The 24,322-nt window shown below is 39.4% G+C and overlaps 1 protein-coding gene across 1 annotated transcript in view; it reads left to right on the top strand.

Moving 5' to 3' along the window:
- Window positions 1-23,954, top strand: part of OCA2 (oculocutaneous albinism II) — a 171,786-nt gene extending 147,832 nt beyond the window's left edge. The window contains exon 23 of the mRNA XM_009994824.1: window positions 23,867-23,954. Coding sequence (XP_009993126.1) covers window positions 23,867-23,954 — 88 coding nt within the window. The remainder of the gene's footprint in view (window positions 1-23,866) is intronic.
- Window positions 23,955-24,322: the final 368 nt, after the last annotated feature.

The raw sequence follows: 24,322 nt of genomic DNA, 5'->3' as shown, positions 1-24,322 counted from the left end.
ATTATGTCTTGTTTTTAGACCTATCACTGTATGGATTATTTGACCTAGTGGCTAATATGAGAAACACAGAATCACAGAATCATATAATGGTTTGGGTTGGAAGGGACCGTAAAGATCATCTATAGAGTTCCACCTCTCACAGGACCAGATTGCTCAAAATCCCATCTAACCTGGCCTAGAACACTTCCAGGGCTGGGGCAGCCCTGATTTCCCTGAGCAACCTGTTACAGTGTTTCACCACCCTCACAGGAAAAAGTTTCTTCCTAATTTGCTATCTAAATCTTCCCTCTTACCAGTTTAAAACTATTACCACTCTTCTTCTCACTACAAGCCCTTACAAAAAGTGCCTCTCCAGCTTTCCTGTAGGCCCCCTTCAGGTACTGGATTCCTGTGTAGTAGAGAGTCTGTAATATTTTATTACCTAAAAGTAATTTCCTTTGTTGTTATTTTGTTGGTTTGTATTTTAAAAAAATTCTTATCTGCCACAGGCATGGGAGCAAAGTAGGGTCTTTGGAATCTCTGGGCTTTAATCTTGAAGTTATAGCCTGCCACCTACAAATTGTGCCTGTTTGACAAAGAATTTTTTCTTTTGGAAAGTATTCCAGGAATATCTTTTGACAAATTGATTGTATAAGTCTTCATGTTGTTTTTAATGGCAGAATTTTGATTGATGTCAAATTCCAAAGTTCAGTGACAGAAAATGTGCCTTCTCTTAGAGATTAAAATAATTGCCATTTTTGGATGCACAGCATTAACTGCCATAGAAATATTAATTTTCATGACTCTTCAGATAGGAGGAGAAAGAACCAAATTTAAAATAATGGGCAGCTTTTCCATAAGTTTTGGAACAGTGAATGTGACTCTATTAAGAAATACAGCCAACAACCATTACTGAAAAAGTTAAGCCAACTGTGAAAAGCCAGTTCGTGTAATTACTGTTGCAGATGGGGAAGTATTATAGGTTTGGTGATGTTTAAGTTTTCTGACTGTGTAGAAATTTCAAAAAAACTTTTCAGAAGAGCAGCTCATTTCTGAAATACTCTAGTACAGAAAAATTATAAAATTTCTTTTGTAATGCAGATGAGTATTAAAAAAAAATAATCCATTTGCTAAAACACAACGATGTCTCATGTATAATGGGGTGTTCTGACATGAAGAACTTTCAGGTGGGGGAACCATGAAGTGGGATGAAAGGGGCTCCTGGCCATGAACCAGGGTGGGGCTCTGGGGATGCTGCACAAGGACAGTGTTGTCTGTGGGTGTCCTTGGGGCCATCACAGCTTTGCAGTGTAGTTGAAAATCAGATGATTTACCAACAGGAAAAGAGTCTGCAGTCTGTTATTTCTGGTGTATATTGAGCAGTAAGACACAGCACACAAAAAAATGCATTCCTAATCTCGTGAGTATGAATGAAATTATAGTGTTTACCAAGAAGGTTAGTGACTTTTTAGGTCACCTTTTGGGTGAACCTTCACCTCACAATAATTGCACATTTTCCCTATAGTTGTGTGAATTTTCTGCATTATCCTTGTGAACAAGACAACTGTTAGAAATAAGATACTTGAGTTGAAATGTGACTCATCACACCTGAGTTAATCCATTTAATTCAGCCTATTTGTTTATATTCCTTCTGACTTGTCCTGACATCTCAAAGGGATATCCTGAGATGGGAAGAATCTTGAAGTCCCTTTTTTTCATCTGACTAAAAATAGCCCTATTGTGCAAATTGTATCTTAGGTAAACCACATATATAGTTAATTTTTGCCAGCTCTTAGATAGAGGCTGCACTATAGCACATACACAGAAGAAATACCAATACATGACATGTTACTTTTACTGCTTCCTGATTCATGAGAGCTAAAGAGTAAAACTATTCATTTCTCTTGGGAACTTTTGGTGGAATTTATGCATGAATGTGAGTATGTCTGTGAAAGGCATAGTAACTGAGAGTAATTTTATTTTAATATTGTATCTAATTAAAAGTCAATATTTCATACTTTTAATTAACACGTCAATTGAAAAACAGGTCGATTAAACCCACATCCATTTTGAAATAATTTAGTCTTCACACCATTCCTGCAGTCTTCAAATATTATTGACTAATGCATGGACTAAATTTTCTGGGCTATTTTTATACCAGAAAAGTTTAGAACAAAAAAGTGAATGGATCCACTATTTAATACCATTTTCATTCTGAATAATCTTCATGTACAAAAGTATCATGGTTCTCAATACAGTTGTTTATCTGAAGCTGGGATTCAGCTTCAATTAAAATACCTGATGTGATCTGGACTAATTGTCTGAGCTCCCGTTTGAGGTCACAGAGGCAATGTAAGACTTTATTCATTTGTCTAAAAATACGTATTTATGTAGTCCTGTGTCCAGGACATCTTCATGGGTCTGAGAGATATGACATGCATGGACCCATGACACCCTCAAGAGGCAGCTGGAAGCAGTGTGGGTCAGTCTTTACATCTCCAATGACACCACGTGCCTTCTTCCAGGTAACTGATTTGAGCATCTCACAATAGACTCCATGGAATCTGTTGTGTGATTTGTCTCGTCCTGCAGTAGACACATCTATTCTACACTCGGCTTGCTGTGCTGGCTAGATTTTCCACTGTCTGCTCTGGGAACTTAGACAAAAAATACCCAAACCTTTCACATATAGTACCCATCTTCAAGTGCCTGAATCTGGAGCTGCATCCCAGCATAAGTTTCTCATCATGCACTGACGTTGTGCAAAAATTCTTCAAATTAAAATGCAAAAGGGAAAAATAAGCAATAACCAAGGCAGAAACATATTAATGTAGAAAATGTTTACACTGAAAAAATGTATACACTGAAATTTAAGATACCACAACACATTAATCTGTGTTTAGTGTTCATTTTGCTCTCAACTTTCCACTCTTTCTTCTTGTCCCTTAATGTCCCTCTATTCATATCTCTTCTCTTGCTATTTCTTGCCCAGTAGCAGGTAGTGTTTTCCTTTCACACAGAGCTGTGTGGCAACAAAGACCTTGTGCTTCCCAAGCTCCTGAAGGGTTATTAGGTCAGGACTTTTCAGCACAATATGGCTGAGCAGGGTTCAGATCTGTATCTCATCTGGCTAAATAAATGCAATGGCCTTTAAGTCGTAACCTCCTTTAGCCAACCACCTGCTGCTTTGGAGCTGATGATGGTCTTGTTAAGATTTTTGCATGTAAAACATGTAACCAGGGCCTGGTTTGCTGGTGAGCAGAGGACTCTGGGGCAGGCAGTGTCCTTGCTGCTGGAGGGTGAGGCTGGGAGAGGACCTTGACCTCAGCAGGACTGGGTGGTTCTCCTTCACTTGCATTACTTTCTCTCCATGCACAATTCCCCCCAAACACTGGAAAAGGGCAGTTCATAGGGGAGTGCAGCCTTATGCTGACCAAAGTCTGACTCCTTGGCAATACAGGGACTTGAAAGGGATTCTCCTACTGTGTCCTATTGGTTTAGCCTTGGTGAGGATTGTGCATGGATGGTCACCAGTCACAGTCACTGCATTTTACTTTACACAAATATATATATATATATGCAGCAAGCAGGCATAATTTCTCCATTGTACCTAGGAGATGAAAGTGGAAGGACACTAACTTGTTTTTGTGTTTCCAAATGTAAAGTTTATGTAGTTAACAACTTACAATTCTTTACCAGTCAGCCATTTAGTGTGTTGGAAATAATCCTTTTGCTATGTTTGCTTCACTTTAAAATTCTCATCCCAGAAAAAAATGTTGACTATATTTTCATGCTTCTGTTGTTGTGTAATATATTTTTTTAATTCTGCATTTATCAGATTTAGACCAGAATATATTAAAATAAAAATATTATGATGCATACCTACTGTAAATTTCAAACTCAATGAGAATAACTTCTGTGAGAATCATGCATTCTTGGTAGACATAATCTTGTATAATTTTCAGATCTAATCATGCATAAAATAGGGACCTTAAAGTTTCATTGGCTAGTGGGAATTTTTACTACACAAAGAATGCAGTATTAGCTCTTCATGTTTATAGTTCATGGAGACACCTGTGGTCACAGAAGAATTCTTTTCCATGAAACTTGTAATAATCTTGCACATTTTGCACTGACTTTCCTTGTTCATGTTTCTGTGCCTGACTTCCTACATCCCTTGTTAAATTCCCAAATAGGTGATCTATTATTTTTCCTTAATTGAGCATAATCTAGTGTGTTAAACCCCAGATACAAACTTAATGTTTACAGATTTGACCACCAAATATGACTATAACTTATTTCACTAAAAGCAGATGAAAGGGAAAACTTTTGGGGTTTATATGCATATGTATTGTAATGGCAAAGCTGCCAGAGATTTAATTGTCTTTGAGCACTAAACTTAGCAAAAGCTTCCTGGTGCAAGAACAACAAATCAAATTAAGAGCAATATAGACTTCCAAACTGAAAACATCTTTGCTTTAAAAGAAGCCCAAATATCCAAGTTTAAAAGGGTTAAATGATCTGTTTACTGCTCTAGGTGTGAGTGATTAATGAGATTGCTTTGCAAGTAAGTTTTAGATAATGGTAGGGTCACTTGGATGTTGTGACAATAGGAGAGAATTTAGTGGTCTGGTTTATCTTTTAAATTTAAATGCAAACTCATGGTAGAAGGAGGATGTGATTTAACAACAGAAAATCAGTGAAAAGTGGTACAAATGCCTCCAAGTTTAACTTTGTTGATCTCTTTAAGCAAGTAATAAAAAACTCCACAAAAACAACAGAGAAAATCAAATCTCTGTCTCCTCAGGCTATCTGTAGTAAGCTCCTCATTTTACCAAACACAGGTAGTAGAGCAAGGTGAGATGCAAAGTTCCCATTTGCTGTATTGGATGCGTCTCTAACGCCTGAAATGAGAACTTAGACACCTCCCATGTAGATGTGTACCTAGTAGACACCTGAGTTTAGATGGCTGCATCTGGAGCTGAATCCCACAGGCAAGGGCATGGTGACTTCAGTGTGATGCAGCTGTTTCCAACCTTGATCAGCTGTAGCAGTCTAATCACGATTACGTGGCTAATGAACTTGAATGCAGTGAGCTCCATGATGCTGGGACTAGACTGCTAGTCTCACCTTTAATAGCAGCCATGGCAGAATTTGGAAAGCCACCAACCCCGTGTTTTCAGGAGGAAGGAATGATTGGGCTCATTTTTGATGAGGGGCACATGTGTCAACAGGTGCACCCTGAAGCCAAACAGTGGAAAACCTAAATTGGCCGTATTTCCACACCCTGAAAGCACCTCCAGAGACAATGGAACAAATCCTCAGACTGGAAGGGTACCTGCTTCTTCAGGAGCCCTCAGGGTGGGTGATGGTTAAGTTTAATATTTTGTGGCAACAACTGTTACCACTGCCCAGTAAGCCTCATGGTCCAGGTGTGCTGATGAATCAGGGAACTAGGGCCCATGAGCTGGACCAGCTGAAGCACTGAGAAGATGGAACATGTGCTTTGGATGAGGAAGATCCATTTCATTCATTGTGCTGTGGTCTATGTCACACACCATTGCTTTTAACCTTGCTTCTGACGTAGATGGAAAAATCAGAGACTGACAGGTTTTGGTTTTGGTTTGTTGTTGTTTTTGCCAAGGCAAATCCTGTCTCATTTTTAAAAACAAACCAGTGAGGACTGTAATTGCTGAGAGCACACATTGGTGGTCTAATGTGTCTCAGTTGAAGCTGATGGGCATTCTTCAGATCCTTTTGAAAAACTCAGCTGTAACTTGTGCCTCTCTAAGGGTTAGGCATTTACAAAGCAAATAGGAGTCCTGCTAATGATAGTGTTGAACAAGAAAAAATATTCTTGTGGTTTAATGATATTTCCAGAATCTTGTAAATTTGTTTTATCTCTTCCTGTGAAAGAACACCTTTTTTCTTAATGCAAACATTTAGATGGTGAGCTGTCACTGTAGGCACTCCTGGATTATATACAGAGTTTACAAGATGGCATGAGACAGGAAGTGATACAAGAAATCTAATGCAAGAAATTGTCTTCTTCCAGATGGAGCTATGTCTTGCTGAGAGGTGATTACAGGGCTGCTTATAAAAGAGCCAGCAGCTCTAGGGCCATTTGTCTAGCTTGGGAAGCAAAATGACCTGGTTAATCTAGCAATATCTGCAGCTGTTGGTTGCTGATAACACCTTTGTTTCTTTCAGTGCTTGTTTAATTTAAGTTTTGGGGTTTTTAAATTTAATTTTAATTTAATTTAATTCACAGAAACGTACATTACCAACATGCCATACATTATGTATCTGTATGCAGATACATGAATTCATGGAATGGAAATGCACTTCACCAGACTGCAGGAGTTACCTAGCATAAAGTTAGCTCTTGATTGTCAGGATAGTGAGCTGAAACAGTCAAGGCAAAAATGTGCAGTATTGCAGAATATTTTATTGTTCTTTTGATATCAACTAAGTTTGTGGAGATCACTGCATTTCTTCTGGTAAGCACTTCTTTTGGCTTCTTTTAGAATGCATTTTGTGCTTCTGATTTATACTGTGCCACTACACAGTGGGGTTACTCTGCAGGCAGGTTTGTGAGGATTGTGTTCCTGTGCATATTGTCGACTCAGAGCTGCACTCTCTACCAGGTTTGTTGTGCAGCTGCTGTTACCACACAGCTGAGTTCTTGCCAAGTTTCAGCACAGTAAAAGCATGAGACACTGTAAAAAGACTGATCAAAAAACATGGTACCTGTCCAAGCAACTTGTAATCTGAGATTGTTCAATAGTAATGAATACAAAGAGTAGGAATCAATCACTTAATTTAGACTATAGGTGTTTAACCTGTCCTGTACCTCCTTTGTGGTCAATATGAACAGAAGATTATCATAGATGTCAGACTGTATCTGCATGGATGTTAGCTTAACAGTAAGATATCAACTGTATCAAACAGAAAGGTTGGAACAGAAAACACATCTCCTTAGAATTGTAATTTATTTAGCCCAGTATTATACTACAAGATTAAGTGGTACAAATCATTATGAAGGTGTTGCAGCAAAACTTTGTGAACAGCAAACAGAGGAACAGACCCCTTTATCTACCAAAGGTGAGGAAGGACCTGCTACAGATCAGTGAGGACATTGATCAGATGTGAAGGATCCCATGCTGGGGTAATTTTCTTTCTACTCTTCATTCGCTGTGGTTCATATTGGAGCTGTAGCTCTTTTTATAATTTCTTCCTACCTCATTTACATTTTAACCATAGATATGGTGTTCTATATAGACTGGATATATCTTATTTGCTCTCTTTATTATGCCCTAAAACCAGTTCTTCCTGACCTTGAAAGTGGCTTTCTCAAGACATGAATAATTGACCTTTTGTGATTTGTAATGACGTGTGGGACCTGCACTGTCATCCTGTGCTGGTGCTCCTGGGAACTTTGTTACCTGTTTGGGGACATAGCAAGGACAAAATCTGTAGAAAAACACAAAGAAATGTAATACTGAGACTGCAGTGAAGATGACTGTGTACTGCTAGTTGTGCCAGGGCAAGATGGAATGGAGAAATACTGACAGTGTGACTTCACAGGCAGTTGTAGGGGATCCCTACCAGTGCTGGGAAGTGCTGTGTGAGTAGGGTGCTAAGGGGAAATGTGACAAATGGTGGTGAGAGCTGACACCAGGATGCAGCTGGAAACACTGCACTGTGAAAAACCAGAAAATTTATGAGGTGCTGGTGTGAGAAAGTTGACAGAACTTCTGCTTTCTTCAAGAGAGAACTAGTAGAGGGATGCAAAGAGAGTCCTGCAATGACTGAACTGTTGGAGCTGGAGAATAATCCTTGATATTTCTCAAGGCCAAAGAAAAGGACACTGAGAAACTCACTGAGGTGAGAGAGCTGTAGGTTAACATTGAAGTTATATGCATAGGCAGAAAAGAACAATTACACTGAGATAATCTGCCAGAGTTTTACATGTAGGTTGGATGTAACACTTAAGAGAGATGTGGAGTCAAAATGACTAAAATGATATGTGAGGGTAGGGAGGACAATGACAGTAATTTTACTATGGTGGGAGTCGGAAAGACGGAGAAGAGGATCAAGGACAAAATCTCTTCAGCAAGAGGACACAGTGACTCTGCTGAGAGGACGAGGAAAAAACATTGTGTAAAGTTTCTGTTACTGATTGAAGAAAAAAGTGAAATGTTGAGGGCCAAATTGAGGCCTGAAATGAAACCTGTGCTTAATTCTAGTAATTTATATTGCTGCTTAGTCAAGGAAAATCCTATTTTTTGATACATATATATATATATGTACACTTCCATGGAGGAGGACTACATGACCTGCCTTAGAGTGTAGAGAACAAGATTAATGCTTTTTACAAGGAGAATTAGACAGCAGGTAGTGTATATCTTTCTTGTTGCCCCTGTAGGGCTTTTTGTCTTACAGGCTAAGCTGCTTTCTTTTCCCTGCCATAAATGCAGGTACATGCATCCCAATCAAAAGAAGTGTTACAGCTCAAAAAGCCATTAGTTAAACCTGCAAGGACTTCATATATTTACATGGACTTCAATGTTCTGTAATTGTACTAGTCAGACTGCAGAAAAAATATCTCCTCACTTAAACAGTTACTAAGATTATCCCATGTTTTGAATATTGTACAAAATTCTAGTGAGTATATTCTTCTGACACAAAGTATATTTAGTCAGTGTATATTCTGAAGTGCTAGCAATTAGTATGTCAATATGTAGAAGAATATGAAATACTAAATATATGCTGAAGCTTATCATTAACTAAATTACTTCGATGTCACTCGTGCAAGTTGTTTATTTCCATTATAACTACCAGAGCACAGTGTATTTGGTGCAAACTAATGATTTAGTTGCATTTAGAAAAAACCCTCAAATATATTTTTTCATGTTTAACAATTTCAACCAAGACACACAAGCAGTTCACTTGTTCCTTTTTACAACTTAATAACTGAATTTCAGTTTTTATATTGAACTTAACAATTCCTCAGGGATTGCATAGAATTTCAAATAAAAAAGTATGCTAATTCATGCTGACTTTTAACTTTACATTTCTTTCTCTTCCCCATTACCTTCCCACGCCTGTAAGCATTCTGATAATAACTTGGAGACTAGAACTATATAATGTAAGCACATGCAAAGCTAGATCCCTTTCTCTAACTATTCTTGAGTTAAATCAAGGTAAGCCTTTGGCACATCTAAAGATCAGTTAGCTACTTGTAACAAGTATGTTTAAAAAAAACAACACAAAACCTTTGAAAAGCTTTTTGTTCCTTTCTTTCCATCAAAGCCTAACTTTTCATCTGGTTTCCTGTGCCAGGATACTGCCAGAAATGTGTCTCTGTGTTTCCCACCTAATAACTTCTGAATGTACTTATCGACTTCAAACACTTTTGGCAGAGAAGAGGATGGTGGGGGGAAAAGGACTTTGATACAATTAAAAGCACTGAAATTTCATCAAAGTCAGTGGCTGTGAAGAGGGAAAGAAAACCTATTAGTATTCCCACTTAGGGAAAGTGCAGTCTGAGCCCACACTTCCTTGCACGCTGAAAAAATCCATGCAGGTGAGTGTCATTGTAAGTTATGCAAGAAAGCTTCAGCTGGAGCTTTCTTAGGCAGAAAGTCAATCAAACTTCAGACACAAATTGGCAGGAAATAAGGCTTAATTATTTTCCATAGAGAGTTCATAGAGCTGTTTGTCAGTGAAGGAAACAGCCATCTAACCTCACTTTTCCATTCTACAGCATTGATATTTTGATTTCTACATGGAGCTCTCATTGTAGTCAATGGAGAGAAATAGCTTTTAGAAGGTGATTCATTTCATCCCAACACAAACAACTAATAAAAATAAAATGCATTCTGTCCTAGATAGGACAGTAGCTCAGATATAGACTTGTACAGGTGTTGTTCACAACAAAAATTATTTTCTCACATATCCATGGATTGCCTTTGTAAGGACAGGTATGGAGAGATAGGCAGCAGATGGTGTGGAGTGGTCTTTGTTGGGGGGGATGTCAAAATGCAAACCAAAAACAGCTGGGGAAGATAAAGCAGTAAAACAGAGGTGGTGCTCAGCTTTAGGGAGATACAGGGAGGAATGATTAACATGGAAGATGGTGGCCAAGAGCTTTTATAAAAGGCAACTGATGCCATTGCAATTTATGATTTGGCTAGAGTGTTGTATTCATCTGCTTATTCTTAATTAGACTTAAATGTTAACTGATACTTTGTGCTTTTGGATTTTAAAGAAACAAGTAGGTGGTTAGTCACCCTACTACTCCCAAAGTAGAGGGACAGAATCCCCTCCCTTTGACCTACTGGCCACACTTCTCTTGATGCAGCCCAGGACACTGCTGGCTTTCTGGGCTGCAAGTGCACATTGCTGAGCTTCTCATGCACCATCACCACCAAGTTCTGTTCAGGGCTGTTGTTGATCCATTCCCTACCCCACCTGTATTTGTGCTTGGGATTGCCCCAACCCAGCTGCAGAACCTTGCACTTGACCATATTGAACTTCATGCAGTTTGCACGAGCTGAGCTCTCAAGCCTGTCAAGGTCCCTCTGGATGGCATCCTTTCTCTCCAGTCTGTCAATTAGACTGGGTGGCCTAAAGCTTAGGGTTTGGTGAGGAAAGTTTACTGGCCTTACAATATCAAGAACCTTTTATGAGGAGTCATCTGTTGAGTTCATAATGAAAAATTATCATTAGTGCACAGGAGACATGCTTCTGTTTTTTGATTAAAAATGCAATTACATTGCTCCTTTGTCCTGGTAGACCATTGGAAATGAGTCCTCTGTCATCACATTATATGGCATGTAAGTGGGAGTCTCAAAGTGCAAAGAAAGAGGAGAGGGGAGCAGGAGGGAAAAAGATTTCTTATGTAGCATCTGGCTTTTTAGCAAAGTCCAGGGCTTTGAAAAGTAGTTGAGAGTGCTTGGTTGAAATTACTAAAGAATTCACTGATTAGTCTCTACTGTAAAATGTAATTTTCCATTTATCTTGTGCTTTAATCAAAATAAAAGAGGACAATGGGGAAAAAAAGAAGAAACTAGGAAAAGTGCCTGAAGATACCATTTGTGAGAGTTGGGATTAAGGACATTCAGGGAAATAACACAGAGGCAGCTTCCATTCTTGAATCTTCACTGAAAAAAAGCAAGATACTACAGTCAGTAAAGGTTATTTAATTTGAAACATCATAGAACTAAAATAAATGACAGTTATTTTCTGCCATGTCCATTTTCTTTGGTTTGTTTAGACTATATATAGAAAAATAATGTAGTCTAAAATTTTTGTAGATGCAGCTTGTTTCAAAAATAGACAAAACCACTTTATGAGAAATTTCTATAGCAGAGAGGTTTGAGCTATAAAAGGTATTAAAAAAAATATGGATAAGCCTCAAATTTGCTTTTTTTTTCAAAGCAAAAAAGCATATAATAATCAAAAGTGAGTTTACAATATGTCAAACATAGAAACATCATCTGTACACATTGCAAAACCTATTTCAACTGTTAATGCATTCCTTTTGGCTCAGTGAATCTCACTAGTTTTGTATAAATCTGTCTCATTAGTAGAATACTTGTATCAGAACCATTCAGACAATTCATGAGAACAATTTGCTACCAGGTATACTGAGGCTTGTAGTCACAATCAGTACATGAGTCTCTGAAAGTACTGTCAGAGATGACATATTTTGCTGATTTTCTCTTCTAGTCATCCATTATGATTTTAATATTTTTAAGCTGAGACTCACAACTACACCTCATTACACAGATGTGTGGAAAAGGCTTAAATATGCCTTTCCCAAGTAGCTGAATCAATTTAATATTTTTCCATTTCCTACATTTCAGACTGGCATTAAGGTTTCATGACAAAACCAGAAGCAACAAACTGAGGACTAAACTTTTTTTGGGGTCTGCCTGGAGGATACAGAGAGCAAATATTTTGCTAATACATGACAATAAATACAAGGGTGACATGAAGTTGTGATAAACTAAAAAAATCTAAAGAAGATAATCTTGAATCCTTATCCCACACTTAATTATGGCTTGTCCTACTTCTTTTGTAGAGCAGGAAGCATATAGAACATATTCCCTTAATAATGAATGGGAGACCTTTAGGACTTCCATAATTAAGCACTAGGTAGTGGATTGTTAGGGACTATTTGGGGATATGCTGGCAAAAAAATAAATAAATCTGATTTTGTCATTAGTGCACCAGAAACTCATGTGAATTGAAACTATTTAAACTAAATTTGCCAGTAACATTTGCTGGAAGGTTTGCAAATTTAAGTTTGCAGGGTTTATCTCAGCTCTGATAAACACAATGGTAAACAATTTGTCTAGCTTCACAGTGGCAGCAACAATAAATACTGTGTTTACAATTTTTGGAGCACAAATATGTTACATCACAAGACAGAGAAAAATAATCTGACTGAAGACAAAGCTATAATTCAGCCTGTGGCATATTCCTTTTTGCCAGCATGTAAGATCTTTTGTTTTGAAACAGTCCCAGCAATGCTACCTGGCAAAGAATGGAGTTATTACTTTGATTATGAACTTATCTAGTTTTAACAGCTCACTTTGGAGCTCTAACACTGGATTCTATATGTTTCTTGGGAGTATCTGTTAATGGAAAAGAGGTGTAATATACTCTCTTAAATGGACTGCCCAGATTGAATTACTGAGAAAAGGGAAATATAAAGCAATTAGGGTTTTAGCAGCTATGTAGCATTAAAACTTAGGCAAAAAATTCTTAAATATAAACTGTCTAGTGAAATTGCTTGAAGGACCTTCATATCTCTAAAGAGACTCTATGATTTTTTCGTCATATATAAAATATGATGAAAAAATCATGTCACACATTTTTAGTTTTACTCTGCTCTTTGTTTCTTTTGTTTTCCATAGAGGCTTAAAAGCAAAACAAGGCAAACCTGAAGTGAGTTAAATGTTGATCCTCTTTGAAGGGAAAAAATCTGAACACAAAAGAGGAAAGGTCTTTCCAAGTTACTCCAGTCCATTCTATTAGTTGACTGGAATTTGGAAAGCCACTAGTGTAACCTGAGATCTTTTCTGTAACTAGTAAATAATCTCAGTATTTATCTTGTTGTATTGGCAACATTTATTTTTTTTTAGGATACCAATTGTTTCTCAACATTTGAATAGAATACTGGTGTGTTGAATTAAATGCAGATGTGCTTAAAGTAGCTAGCACATGAATATTTGCCCATTTTTAAAAACAAAACAAAAAGCACATGATTTTTTTTTAAAACTCAGGAGATTGGGCAACACTGAAACTGAGTTGCTGTAATGGTACAGAAGGTCGCAATGCACAGTTCCCCATGGGAACAAGGACTGACAAATGCAAAAGCTTCTTTCTGTTTATCAAAGTCTGGGATTGGTTAGCCCCTCTGGAAGCCAGAACCTTGTGCTCATATATAGGAGATTGCTTCCCTCTGGAAACTAAGGAAAGATCAGCCCACTTCAAAGAGAAGTGTGAACAGATGATGTCTAATTCACAGACCAATGTGTGACAGTTGGTTTCAGCTGAGTAGATTGGGTGTGTTAGATTGTCCTGGCCACCAGATACTGTCTCTCTTGTTATATGTGTTATACCAATGATACAGGTCTTAGGAAGAGGCAAGTGTTGAGAGCAGGTTCAACTGGCCATCCTCAATTTGAGAACTTCCTCTGCTCTCCATTTTACTGTCTCTCACCTTGGCTGAAGTTTGGTGCATGCCTTCTTGAGGAGAGGATGCACCCAGCATATTCCAGCATGGTTGGTTCACTCTAGATATTAGTAGCCAGGTAGAAAGAAGGTGGTGGTAACTTAAACTTGTGAGTTGCTTTGGGTAGTTATCCATTGATGTCTAGAGTAATTAGCTTTTATTTATAGCTGCAACTTACCTGTTGAAGACCCTGGCAGGTGTTTCATGGCATAGAGCAGCTAGATGAGGAAAAACCAAGACTTCTATGGATGAAGCAAAGATGGGTATCCAGGGGAATACTGTACTGTCTCATCATTATTTTGGTTTTCCTGCCTCTAGAGATCTTCCAAAAGAGACTGCAGATGAGATATCTGGAGTCACTTGATTTGTCTGTTTGAGTCCTGTGATCCAGCAAAACACTTCAATGTGTTTTTTTAAGTTAGGATGGAATTATTCCTGTGCCTAAACAAATGATTTAAGTGTTAGAGGTTTTTCAGGCCATTAGCTTGTGCATGTGTCTCCCAAAAATATCACACTGAGACCTAATCTACAGAGCCAGGTAATCTGGATTTGAGCACACTATATGAAATGTAGTAAAACACACCCCAATATATGCAAAGGTCTCAGTCTAGCTTCGTTTACACCCTGTTGCACCGATTAGCTTGACTTAAGTCATCCTCTTGCTCATCTTAATGTGGGATATTTATGTAGGTCATGAGGTATTTAAGGATAAACGTGGAAAGTTATTTTTTCAATCCCCTTTGTCACCTAGAGACAAGGTTTGTAACACCTTGTGCATGTTGCCAAATTATTATTGTATTATTGCATTTTTTTCACTCAACCTCACCCCATTTTTTCACTAACATTGATCTGGCTTTCAATTTTTTCATGGTGTTTCCTACAGGTTGCTAGCTTACCTATAAACAAGTTTTGGATTGTTATCAGAATCACTTGTTCTGGCAGTCTTGTATTTCATCTCAGTTGTACCACAGGGACCTAGAAGATACTGCAACAAATATTCTGTCAGTAGTCATTTGACTGTGCCAGGTGGAGTTGGCAGACCAACTCTTCTCTTACAATGAAAGTTTTCACTTTTTTCTTTAGATAATCAGAATTTTGGAAGGCCAAGGAAAGGCCAGTTGCTTGTTCTGCACATAGAAGTGTTGAGGTTGCAGCAAAACACCTTTAGAAGGATGTTCTAGACAAATCCTAACACCTTTGCATTTTCTCATTCAAGATCTGATTTTCCCTGTCTCAGGTTTACTCCTGGTGGTGACTGTATGGGAAATGTTGGCATAGACTCAAAACAGGTAGAATATAAGGAGAAATGCAATCAGAAGAAAACAGGATTATAGGTTTTGTTCTGGGATTTAAATTACACAGTAACTCCTGTGTATGGTAACTAGTAGGTAACCACACTGCAATTTTAATGTAATTCCAGGCTATATGAAATGCACAGCAGCTTAATGTTGAATTAATGATCACTTGCAGGATTAGCCACCTGTTTTCTGAGCTACAACAGGTGTCTGGATTTGAAGGTTCATGCATATGTGATGGACATTTTGAGTCTGTTTTCTTTAAGCTGTTAGTAAAGCCCCTGCTTTATTTTCAGGTAAACTGGATCAGTATGTCAAAGACCTAGAATGATGGAAAGGGTGACACAACGAAAACTGCAGGACACTCATTAGGTAGCCTGCATTGAAAGAAAGGGAGAAAAGAAATAGGATGACAGAAAGGTGACTACAGATATAATAAGAACATAGAAAGTGGTCAAGAGAAAAATTCCTAGTGGCTTTGAGAATAAGGTAGACAAATTAATATTTGCTTTCACTTTCCATTCCTTCCCAAAGCCAAAGAAAAAGAGGTAGGGAATTAGTCAATAGAGCTAATAAAAACTGTTATTTTTTTTGTCAAGGAATTCTGAAGATTTATTTTTTAACAATTAGGATGGAGAGTAAAAATTAACTTTAGAGAAAAATCTCTCCATAGGAGAATTTGGCAGCAAGCAATTATGATGAAAATGAACTATATACTTAAGGATGTTAGTATTCACAATCAAGTAAATGTTTTCCTTTCCCCTTTTCCCCCCAAAAAATGATTTTACTCTGCTATTTAAATCTAGCTGAGCTACAGAAAAGGAGCTTGCTCACAGAGCTGTACTGCATGAGACTACAAGTTAAGTAGACCCATGTAACTTCTGTTAACTAGTTGAGTTCTGTTCTTCATCAAGGTAAAATTGTCTTATCTTTCATTAAAAAGATACCCTACTAGAGTTTAGTTTGTGACAGCTAGGAAATATTATTTTCATTAAAATCCATTAATATTGGTTATACCCTTTTGTTGAAAAGAAATATGCATTAGTTACTTTGCAAATTGATTTGAGAAACTTCATTGAAATATGTGACTTTCATTCATAAATAACCTTATGTAACTTCTAACTATACCCACACCTGAGTCTCTTTTTTAAGACTCCTTTCAGAGGCATTTAGATGTTCTTTTAAAAGGGAGCTTGCAATCATCAAACTTCAAGAGCAAATAATTGCATATGATGACTGTCCAAGAATTATCTGCCATATGTCCTTTCTTAATTATTTTCTGATGACACACCAGTCTTCAGATGTGCAGATGATGCTTTCTTATCCTGTGTTGAATAACAGAGGAACAAGTAGGCAGGTGAGAATCACAAATAGTTGAAGCTGTAAGGGACCTCTGGAGGTCCCCCTAAAGCAGGGCCATCTAGAGCCCATTGCCCAAGACTGTATCAAGATGACTTTCAGGGATCGCCAAGGATGGAGAATGTAGGGCAACCTGTATCAGTGCTCAGTCACCATCACAGTAAAAATGTGTTTCCTGTTGTTCAGAGGGAACCTCCTGTGTTTCAGTTTGTGCCCATTGCCTCTGGTCCTGTTACTGGGTTTATACTGAGAAGGGTTTGGCTCAGTCTCCTTTAACCCTCCCTTCAGGCATTTATACACATTGATGAATTTCCCCCTGAGCCTTCCCATCTCCAAGCTGAACAGGTCTAGCTCTCTTAGCCTTTCCTCACATGAGAGATGCTTGAGTTCCTTAATCATCTTCATGATCCTTTGTTGGACTTTCTCCAGTATGTCTATGTCTCACTTGCACTGGGGAGCCCAGCACGGGTCCCAGCACTCCAAGTGTGGCCTCACCAGAGCTGAGTAGAGGGAAAGGATCACCTCCCTTGACCTGCTGGCAACACTCCTCTTAATGCAGCCTGGGGTACCATTAGCCTTCTTTGCCCTAAGGGCATGTTAGTGGCTAATGTTCAACTTGGTGTCTACCAGGATTCCCAGGTCCATTTCTGCAAAGCTGAAGTTGTGCCTTCTACAGAACTGGCAGTATGAAGGTGATGTGAAGTTAGAAAAGCAAAAATTTGAGTCTGATGGAAACTTCACCAATAGACTCTAAATTGTACATTAAATTTCAAATACAAGTGTGAGTAGAAGTTAGCTTTAATTCTTACCCCTGACTACCGACAGGCTTCTTTGCCTGCTAGTGGTTTGGTCTTGGGAGATTTCTGCAGTTGCTTTTCCACTGAGGAACCACTGAAGATTCCTCTTTTCCTTGGCACCATGGTTATTCCACAGTTCCACAACAGATGCACAAGTTATGTAAGTTATGAGCTGTCAAAGAAGGGAGTGCTCATAGGTGTGATTTTTACAGGTGAAAATGTTTCATATACCATGTCACAGATCAGGCAGAACAGGGCAGTAAACCTGGGTCTTGTACATCCAGGATTCTGCTGGCTTTTGAAGCATCATTTCAGTAGTGGCTGGTAACAGGACAAGGGGCAATAGGCACAAGCTGGGACACATGAAGTTCCAGCTGAACATGAGGAAAAAACTTCTTTACTGGGAGGGTGACAAAGCACTGAAACAGGCTGCTCAGATTCTTACCCCTGACTACCGACAGGCTTCTTTGCCTGCTAGTGGTTTGGTCTTGGGAGATTTCTGCAGTTGCTTTTCCACTGAGGAACCACTGAAGATTCCTCTTTTCCTTGGCACCATGGTTATTCCACAGTTCCACAACAGATGCACAAGTTATGTAAGTTATGAGCTGTCAAAGAAGGGAGTGCTCATAGGTGTGATTTTTACAGGTGAAAATGTTTCATATACCATGTCACAGATCAGGCAGAACAGGGCAGTAAACCTGGGTCTTGTACATCCAGGATTCTGCTGGCTTTTGAAGCATCATTTCAGTAGTGGCTGGTAACAGGACAAGGGGCAATAGGCACAAGCTGGGACACATGAAGTTCCAGCTGAACATGAGGAAAAAACTTCTTTACTGGGAGGGTGACAAAGCACTGAAACAGGCTGCTCAGAGAGGCTGTGGGGTCTCCTTCTCTGGAGATATCAGAATCCATCTGGATACAGTCCTGTGTAATGTGCTCTAGGTGATCCTGCTTTAGCAGGGGAGTTGGACTAGATGATCTCTAGAGGTCCCTTGCAACTCTGACAATTCTGTGATTCTGTGATCACAAAATAGAGCTACAAGGTGCTGTAGGAGTTTGTCGAGGAAAACACTATTTGGACTCCAAAGGCTTCACTATTATTATTTAACAAACAATATTGGATAAACTTCTAAGTGAAAAAAAAAAAATCACATCTGTAGATATCCATTACAAATGGGATTTATTCCCAGAATAATCATACACCAGTTTTCTTTTAAGTATATACAAGGCCAGAAATCTTGCAGTGAGGCAGGATCAGAAATAACTAGGTCATGGCCAGAGAAAAGCTCCATTTTCCTTGCTTTTTTTGTACCCACATTGGACTTTCAGTACATGCTCTGCAATTACCTTCACTGAATTTCATCAGTTCATTTCAAATTCTCAGTTTTGTTTGTTAGGAACTTGATGGATTGTGTTCTCCACAGAGTCTGACACGTCTCCCATGCTGGGGTGATTTGCAGCCTTTTCACTACTGAATCGCTGAAGTTATGAATAAGTAAAACTTTGTCCAAGGGAAATCCCTGGGGCTCTCACTATCTTGCACTGAACTAACATCTGCTCATTGTGTATATTTAAGCTGTGCAATTTAATTTAGATCGCAGTTTTACCTGTAAGCTTCTAGTATGAAGAAGAGGAGGGAAGAGTGGGGTGAATGCCAGATCCTGTCATTCATCCTTCCCTTGTGACTGACCCTCTCTGACTGAAAACTCCCTGAGCTGCCTGTGGAGACTTGGGATGAACCTTTTGTGCCCATGCAGTATGTATGTATCTCCCTGTCTGTAGAGAGGGAAGAAAAGGCTACTCAGTGCAGGTTCCACCTGCTCTATTCCCTTAGTTGGTATATAAAAATGTCAAATCAGGTGCCATTACAAGATTGGGTAAATATGTGTTTTTATGTCAAAGATGCTAATTAGTGTTTCTTACAAATCTGAAGCTTTAGCACAAGAAAGGTTTGTATGACTTCTAAAATCAGCTAATCCTACTTCCTGGGCAGGAACAACTGAATGACATGCTGCTTTTTGACTCCAAGGAGTATGTGGAAAATTAATGTTCCTGCAAGTGTCTTTTACATCATTTACAGTCCATCCATAGATTGAATGTAACAAAAGAAAACACGTGCACATAAGCATTGTGTTGTACATTGCTTGGGACATGAGCTGTGTCTTCCTTTGGGGATGAGCAATGGGTAGTGTAGTAGCATAATAGGGCACTGAACCAACTCAAGTAATCGATTAGCTCCACAGTAACTAATGCTTACTGACTGAGCTTTATCTCCTCTCTCTCTGGTACACAAATTCCACATTGAATTTGATCCAATTACATTAGTGCTCAGGCCAGTGTGCCTGAAATTCAGGCCTCAAGTTGAGGGGTAATAGTCCATGGAATGAGAATAATCACTTTGCAGTTGTGCCCTATGCAGATATCCACACTAAACGAAATGAGGTTCCTCCCCAGACTCACTGTCTGGCTCCAGCTACACTTTTGCCTGGCACTACGATGGTGGGGGTATCAATACAGTTCCTGCATGTTTCTATATTGCCCTGTATAATGAATCCATTTTCTTGCACAGAGCTCCTCCAAGCTGCAGCTTTTCTGTTCTCTTTTCAGTTGCTGAGTAGCCATTGAACCTTTTTGGACCCTTCCCTCCCCTTGCCAGTCTCCACAAAGGCATTATAGTGCCATTCAGTGCTGAGCTGCTGTGTGTTCTCCAGGGAGGTTTATTAGGTTGCATTAGTACAGATTAAGATCTGTGTTGTCCCCACTCCTTCTGGTACCAGCTCATTGTTTGCTAACTGTGAGGTCAATACAATTCTGCTTTCTGTCAAACAACAGCCAGTTTTCTTAGGAGAGTTGTAGCAATCTCCAGTTCACCAGCCTGTCATGTGAATACAGCTGCAAGGAGCATTCATTAGACATAGTGAAAGGTGTTAGAGGATTTTTTAGCTGTGCTGTTTTATTTCTGCAGCCATGGCTACTTTTGCTTTTTTGTCCAATCTGGGAACTTTTATCTATGTGAGATTAGGGAGGGCCAGATTTACTGAGAGAAGGAAGGGAAGGTCTTAGAAACAGTTGGCTAGCCATCAGAGTAATTTTTTTGTTTGTTTCTAAAATAATTCCTAGAGTTGCTATAGCTTTGCCATTTTGCAGTATTATCAGCTTGATCATACTTTTGTGACTAAATAATGATTCAGCTCTTTCAAGTAATTAATCATTCAAAAGCAAGAAAAAGACATAACACTTCCCTGCAGTGAACTTATGTCTACTCATATGAACAAAAAACAAAACAAAAACCAAACAAACAAGAAAAATAAATAATAGAATCATAGAATGGTTAAGGTTGGAAGGGACCTTAAAGATCATCAGGTTCCAGCCTTCTCTCTTCTCTCCTTTCTGCTTTCTCAATTCCAAATACCAGCTGAATGTGAATGCCTTTGATGCCAGAACAGCAATAATAATGCCTGTTACCAGAATGACAGAGAAGGCCAGCACACCAGGTCCCACACCTCAGAAGGACAGAAGAGAAAGCCTCTGGAGCTAGGCATGGGAACTGTTCTTCTGGGAAAAGTCTCACAGGCAATAATTTGGTCATGGACACAGGGACATGCCAGCTCTTTTGAGGGGATATGAAGGGAATGGAAACATGATGAGCTGTCAGACCTGTCAGCCATGCACTTTGTACATTTCCAGCCTTGCCAATGTTTCTTTCTGTTCTTGGTTTGCCTCTATTTCTATTGCTATGTGAGATGGGCTTTCCTTGACGATTGGTCAAGAGCAGGCAAGAAGCTGGCATTATGGACAAGCTTGTTCTTCAGTAAATTATTCCAACATTTTCTTTAAAGTGTTTGGGTTTTACTGGTTTCCTAATTGTTCTGTAACTAGATCAGGGCTGTTTATTTTTGTATGTTTGCAGTGACCCTCATTCTTGTAAAATTCTCTTGTCAGTAACTTGAGCCAGTGGTTGTTAAGGTGAAAGCACCTCTGTTTTGCTGGTCACAGCTACGCCTCCCTCAGTGAGCTTTTCAACAAAATAGTAATGAAAGAAACATGATTCATAAGGATCTCATAGTTCAGAGTAATTTTGCAGCTGCAGGTAGACAGAGCAAACTGCATTGAGCAGTTTAATTTTATGCCAGTGGTTTCCTACCCGGAGGAAGTGGGGACCAGACTTAATGCCCCAACAGATCCCTTCTAGCTGTAGCTTTCTAAAGAAAGAAGCTATTCATCCACCCAATCCCAGAGATTCATGGCCTCCTTTCACCTACTAATGGTCATCTCTTAATCAGTAGTCTGATCTGCAATGGTGGAGAGGAACATGGTGGAGGAACCTTCCACAGAGCTCCTAACAAGTGATGCAAAAAGTCACAGTTAATATACTCACATGTAATAGAAAGATCTTGCTTCAAGGAAGACAATAAATGAAATGCTGTACTTCAGAGAATATTGCCATGCTTTGATGAGGTTTGCAGAAATTCTTGGCTGAACTTGAGAAAAGAAAGTACATAAGGAGGGTCATTTGTGGCATGATAATTTCTCCTCTTAGTTCTCCTTATGATTTTGGTAACAAAAAAACAGAGTGTAGTCACCCCACTGGTTCTTCATAGTCCGTCAGCGTCCTACAACAATGCTTTTAAGCTTCAGAAGATTATCTTATTTTCACACATATGGAAGATCTACAAATCTAGCAAAGTAGGACTTTGCCAACTCGACAACATCCCTTACAGTCATTTGTCTCACTGCCTGTGTTTTTCAGTCTAAAGAAAGCTATAAAACCTGGGTATTGTCTGAAAAGCTCAATCTGTGGAGAAAAACAAATAGCTGTTTTGATAGAACAGGAAAGTTTTAGCACCTTTACAGCTACCTGGGCCTTAATTTCAATAGTTCCTGCAGGTCTCTTGAACCTGGTGAGAGGTATCGTGTAATCACAGAATCACAGAATTGCTGAGGCTGGAAAAGACCTCTGAGATCATCCAGTCTAACCTAACACCACCACACTGGCTAGACCATGGCACTAAGTGCCACATCCAGCCTGTCCTTAGACACCTTCAGAGACGATGACTCCACCACTTCCCTGGGCAGTCCATTCCAATGTCTAATCACCCTGTCCTTAAGGAAGTCCTTCCTAATAACCAATCTAAACCTCTCCTGGTGCAGCTTCAGGCTGTGCCCTTTGCCAATCACATCCCTGCTCCTGCTGGCCACACTATTCCTGATACCGACCAGGATGCCATTGCCCTTCCAGGCCACCTGGGCACCCTGCTGGCTCATGTGCAACTGATTGTCAACCAGCACCCCCAGGTCCCTCTCTGCTGGGCAGCTCTCCAGCCTCTCTTCTCCCAGCCTGTAGCTCTGCCTGGGGTTATTGTGGCCAAAGGGCAGGACCCAGCACTTGGTCTTGTTGAATTTCATGCCATTGGTCTCAGCCCATCAACCCAGCCTGTCCAGGTCCCTCTGCAGCTTCTTCCCACCCTCCAGCAGATCAGCACTCCCCCCCAGCCTGGTGTCATCTGTGCACTTACTGAGGGTGGGCTCAGTCCCCACATCCAGGTTATCAATAAATATGTTGAATAGGACTGGGCCCAGTACTGATCCCTGGGGGACACCGCTGGTCACCGGACACCAACTGGATGCAGCTCCATCCACCATCACTCTCTGGGTCCAGTCATCCAACCAGTTTTTGACCCAGCAGTGGGTGTGCCTGTCCAAGCCATGGGCTGCCAGCTTTTCCAGAGGGATGCTGTGGGAGACACTGTGTCAAAGGCCTTGTAGAAGTCAAGGTAGAACCACATCCACAGCCTTCCCCTCATCCACTACGTGGGTAACCCAATCATAGAAGGAGATCAGATTGGTTAGGCAGGACCTTAGTTTCCTAAACCCATGTTGGCTGGGCCTGATCCCCTGGTTGTCTTGTACATGCTGCTTGTTGGCCCTCAAGATGATCTGCTCCATAACTTTGCCAGTCACCGAGGTCAGGCTGACAGGCCTATAGTTCCCCACATCCTCCTTCTACTTCTTATTCTCCTGAACAGGAATGGTCAGATCAAGTTCTAACTGAGCTTTGCATCTCTAATTCTCTTTCTATATGACCTTACAATGTCCTTCAATGCTTCCAGATTCACCTGCCCCTTTTTCCAAAGTTGGTACATGCTTTCTTTTTTGTTATTATTTTCCTGGAAGAGGAATACTAGCTGTATGTGGCTACAGATGAGAAGGAAAACAATTTAATGAGTTTCAGCCACAGGCTAAGTTGTAAGGTGTCATGCCAGGGTTACACACATAATCTGAAATTATACACACTGCATAATCTATTCTAATGCTTGTAATTCCTGAATATTGCTATTTGACCTGTACGATCACATATTGTCTGGAGGAAAAAAAACCAACCAACCAACCAAAACAATATGGCATGCCAGATTCTGAGACAGAGCAAAGTGGAAGAGATGCCTTGAAACCAGTGAAATTATGCTAATTTTGATGACCTGTCTCTTAAATAGGCCAGAAAAAGAAATGTGAGCTTGATTATTAGACTCCAAGGTGTCGTCATACTTGCAAGAACATCCATGTTTTTGGCACTACTGGAAGCATATTCAAAGCTTGGAATATGTAGGATAACTTAAATTTTCTTTTCATGAATGGCTTGGAGAACTACCATTGTATCCTTATTGATCTTTATTTTATTGTTGTTTCAGGTTAGGTTTCCCCATGATGATTGTGTCCTGTATCATCGGGATGTGCTATCTTCTTGTTGCTCATGTCGTACTAGGTTGGAACACATAGTAATTTATACTTTCAAGACTCAAAAGAAGCTTTCTGTTTCATTTAGTTTATATATCAGAACACTGAACATTGATAAAAGGAAAAAAGATGTGTAAAACTCAAACATATCCTATCAATCAAAATGATTGTCAGCATCAGCATCAGGTTTGGTCATTCTTAACCTTCTGTTTTGTGAACAATTTGCAGAAATAGACAATCAAAATTGTAATTATTAATACAATTATTGTGCAGATGAAAAGGCACCATCACAAGGGAATATATTGTGCCTGAAAGTTTGTGTTGACACAATCTGAGTATGGTCAAAGATAAAAAAACTCATTCACGATAGCAGATGTTCAGTAGTTTCTTTTTTAGGGCTTAATTTGTCT

The sequence above is a fragment of the Chaetura pelagica genome, unplaced genomic scaffold (genome assembly GCF_000747805.2).
Source record: "Chaetura pelagica isolate M959 unplaced genomic scaffold, ChaPel_1.0 scaffold263, whole genome shotgun sequence".
NCBI lineage: Eukaryota > Metazoa > Chordata > Aves > Apodiformes > Apodidae > Chaetura > Chaetura pelagica.
The sequence above is the reverse complement of the archived record's forward strand: the minus strand, read 5'-3'. Positions and strand labels throughout refer to the sequence as shown.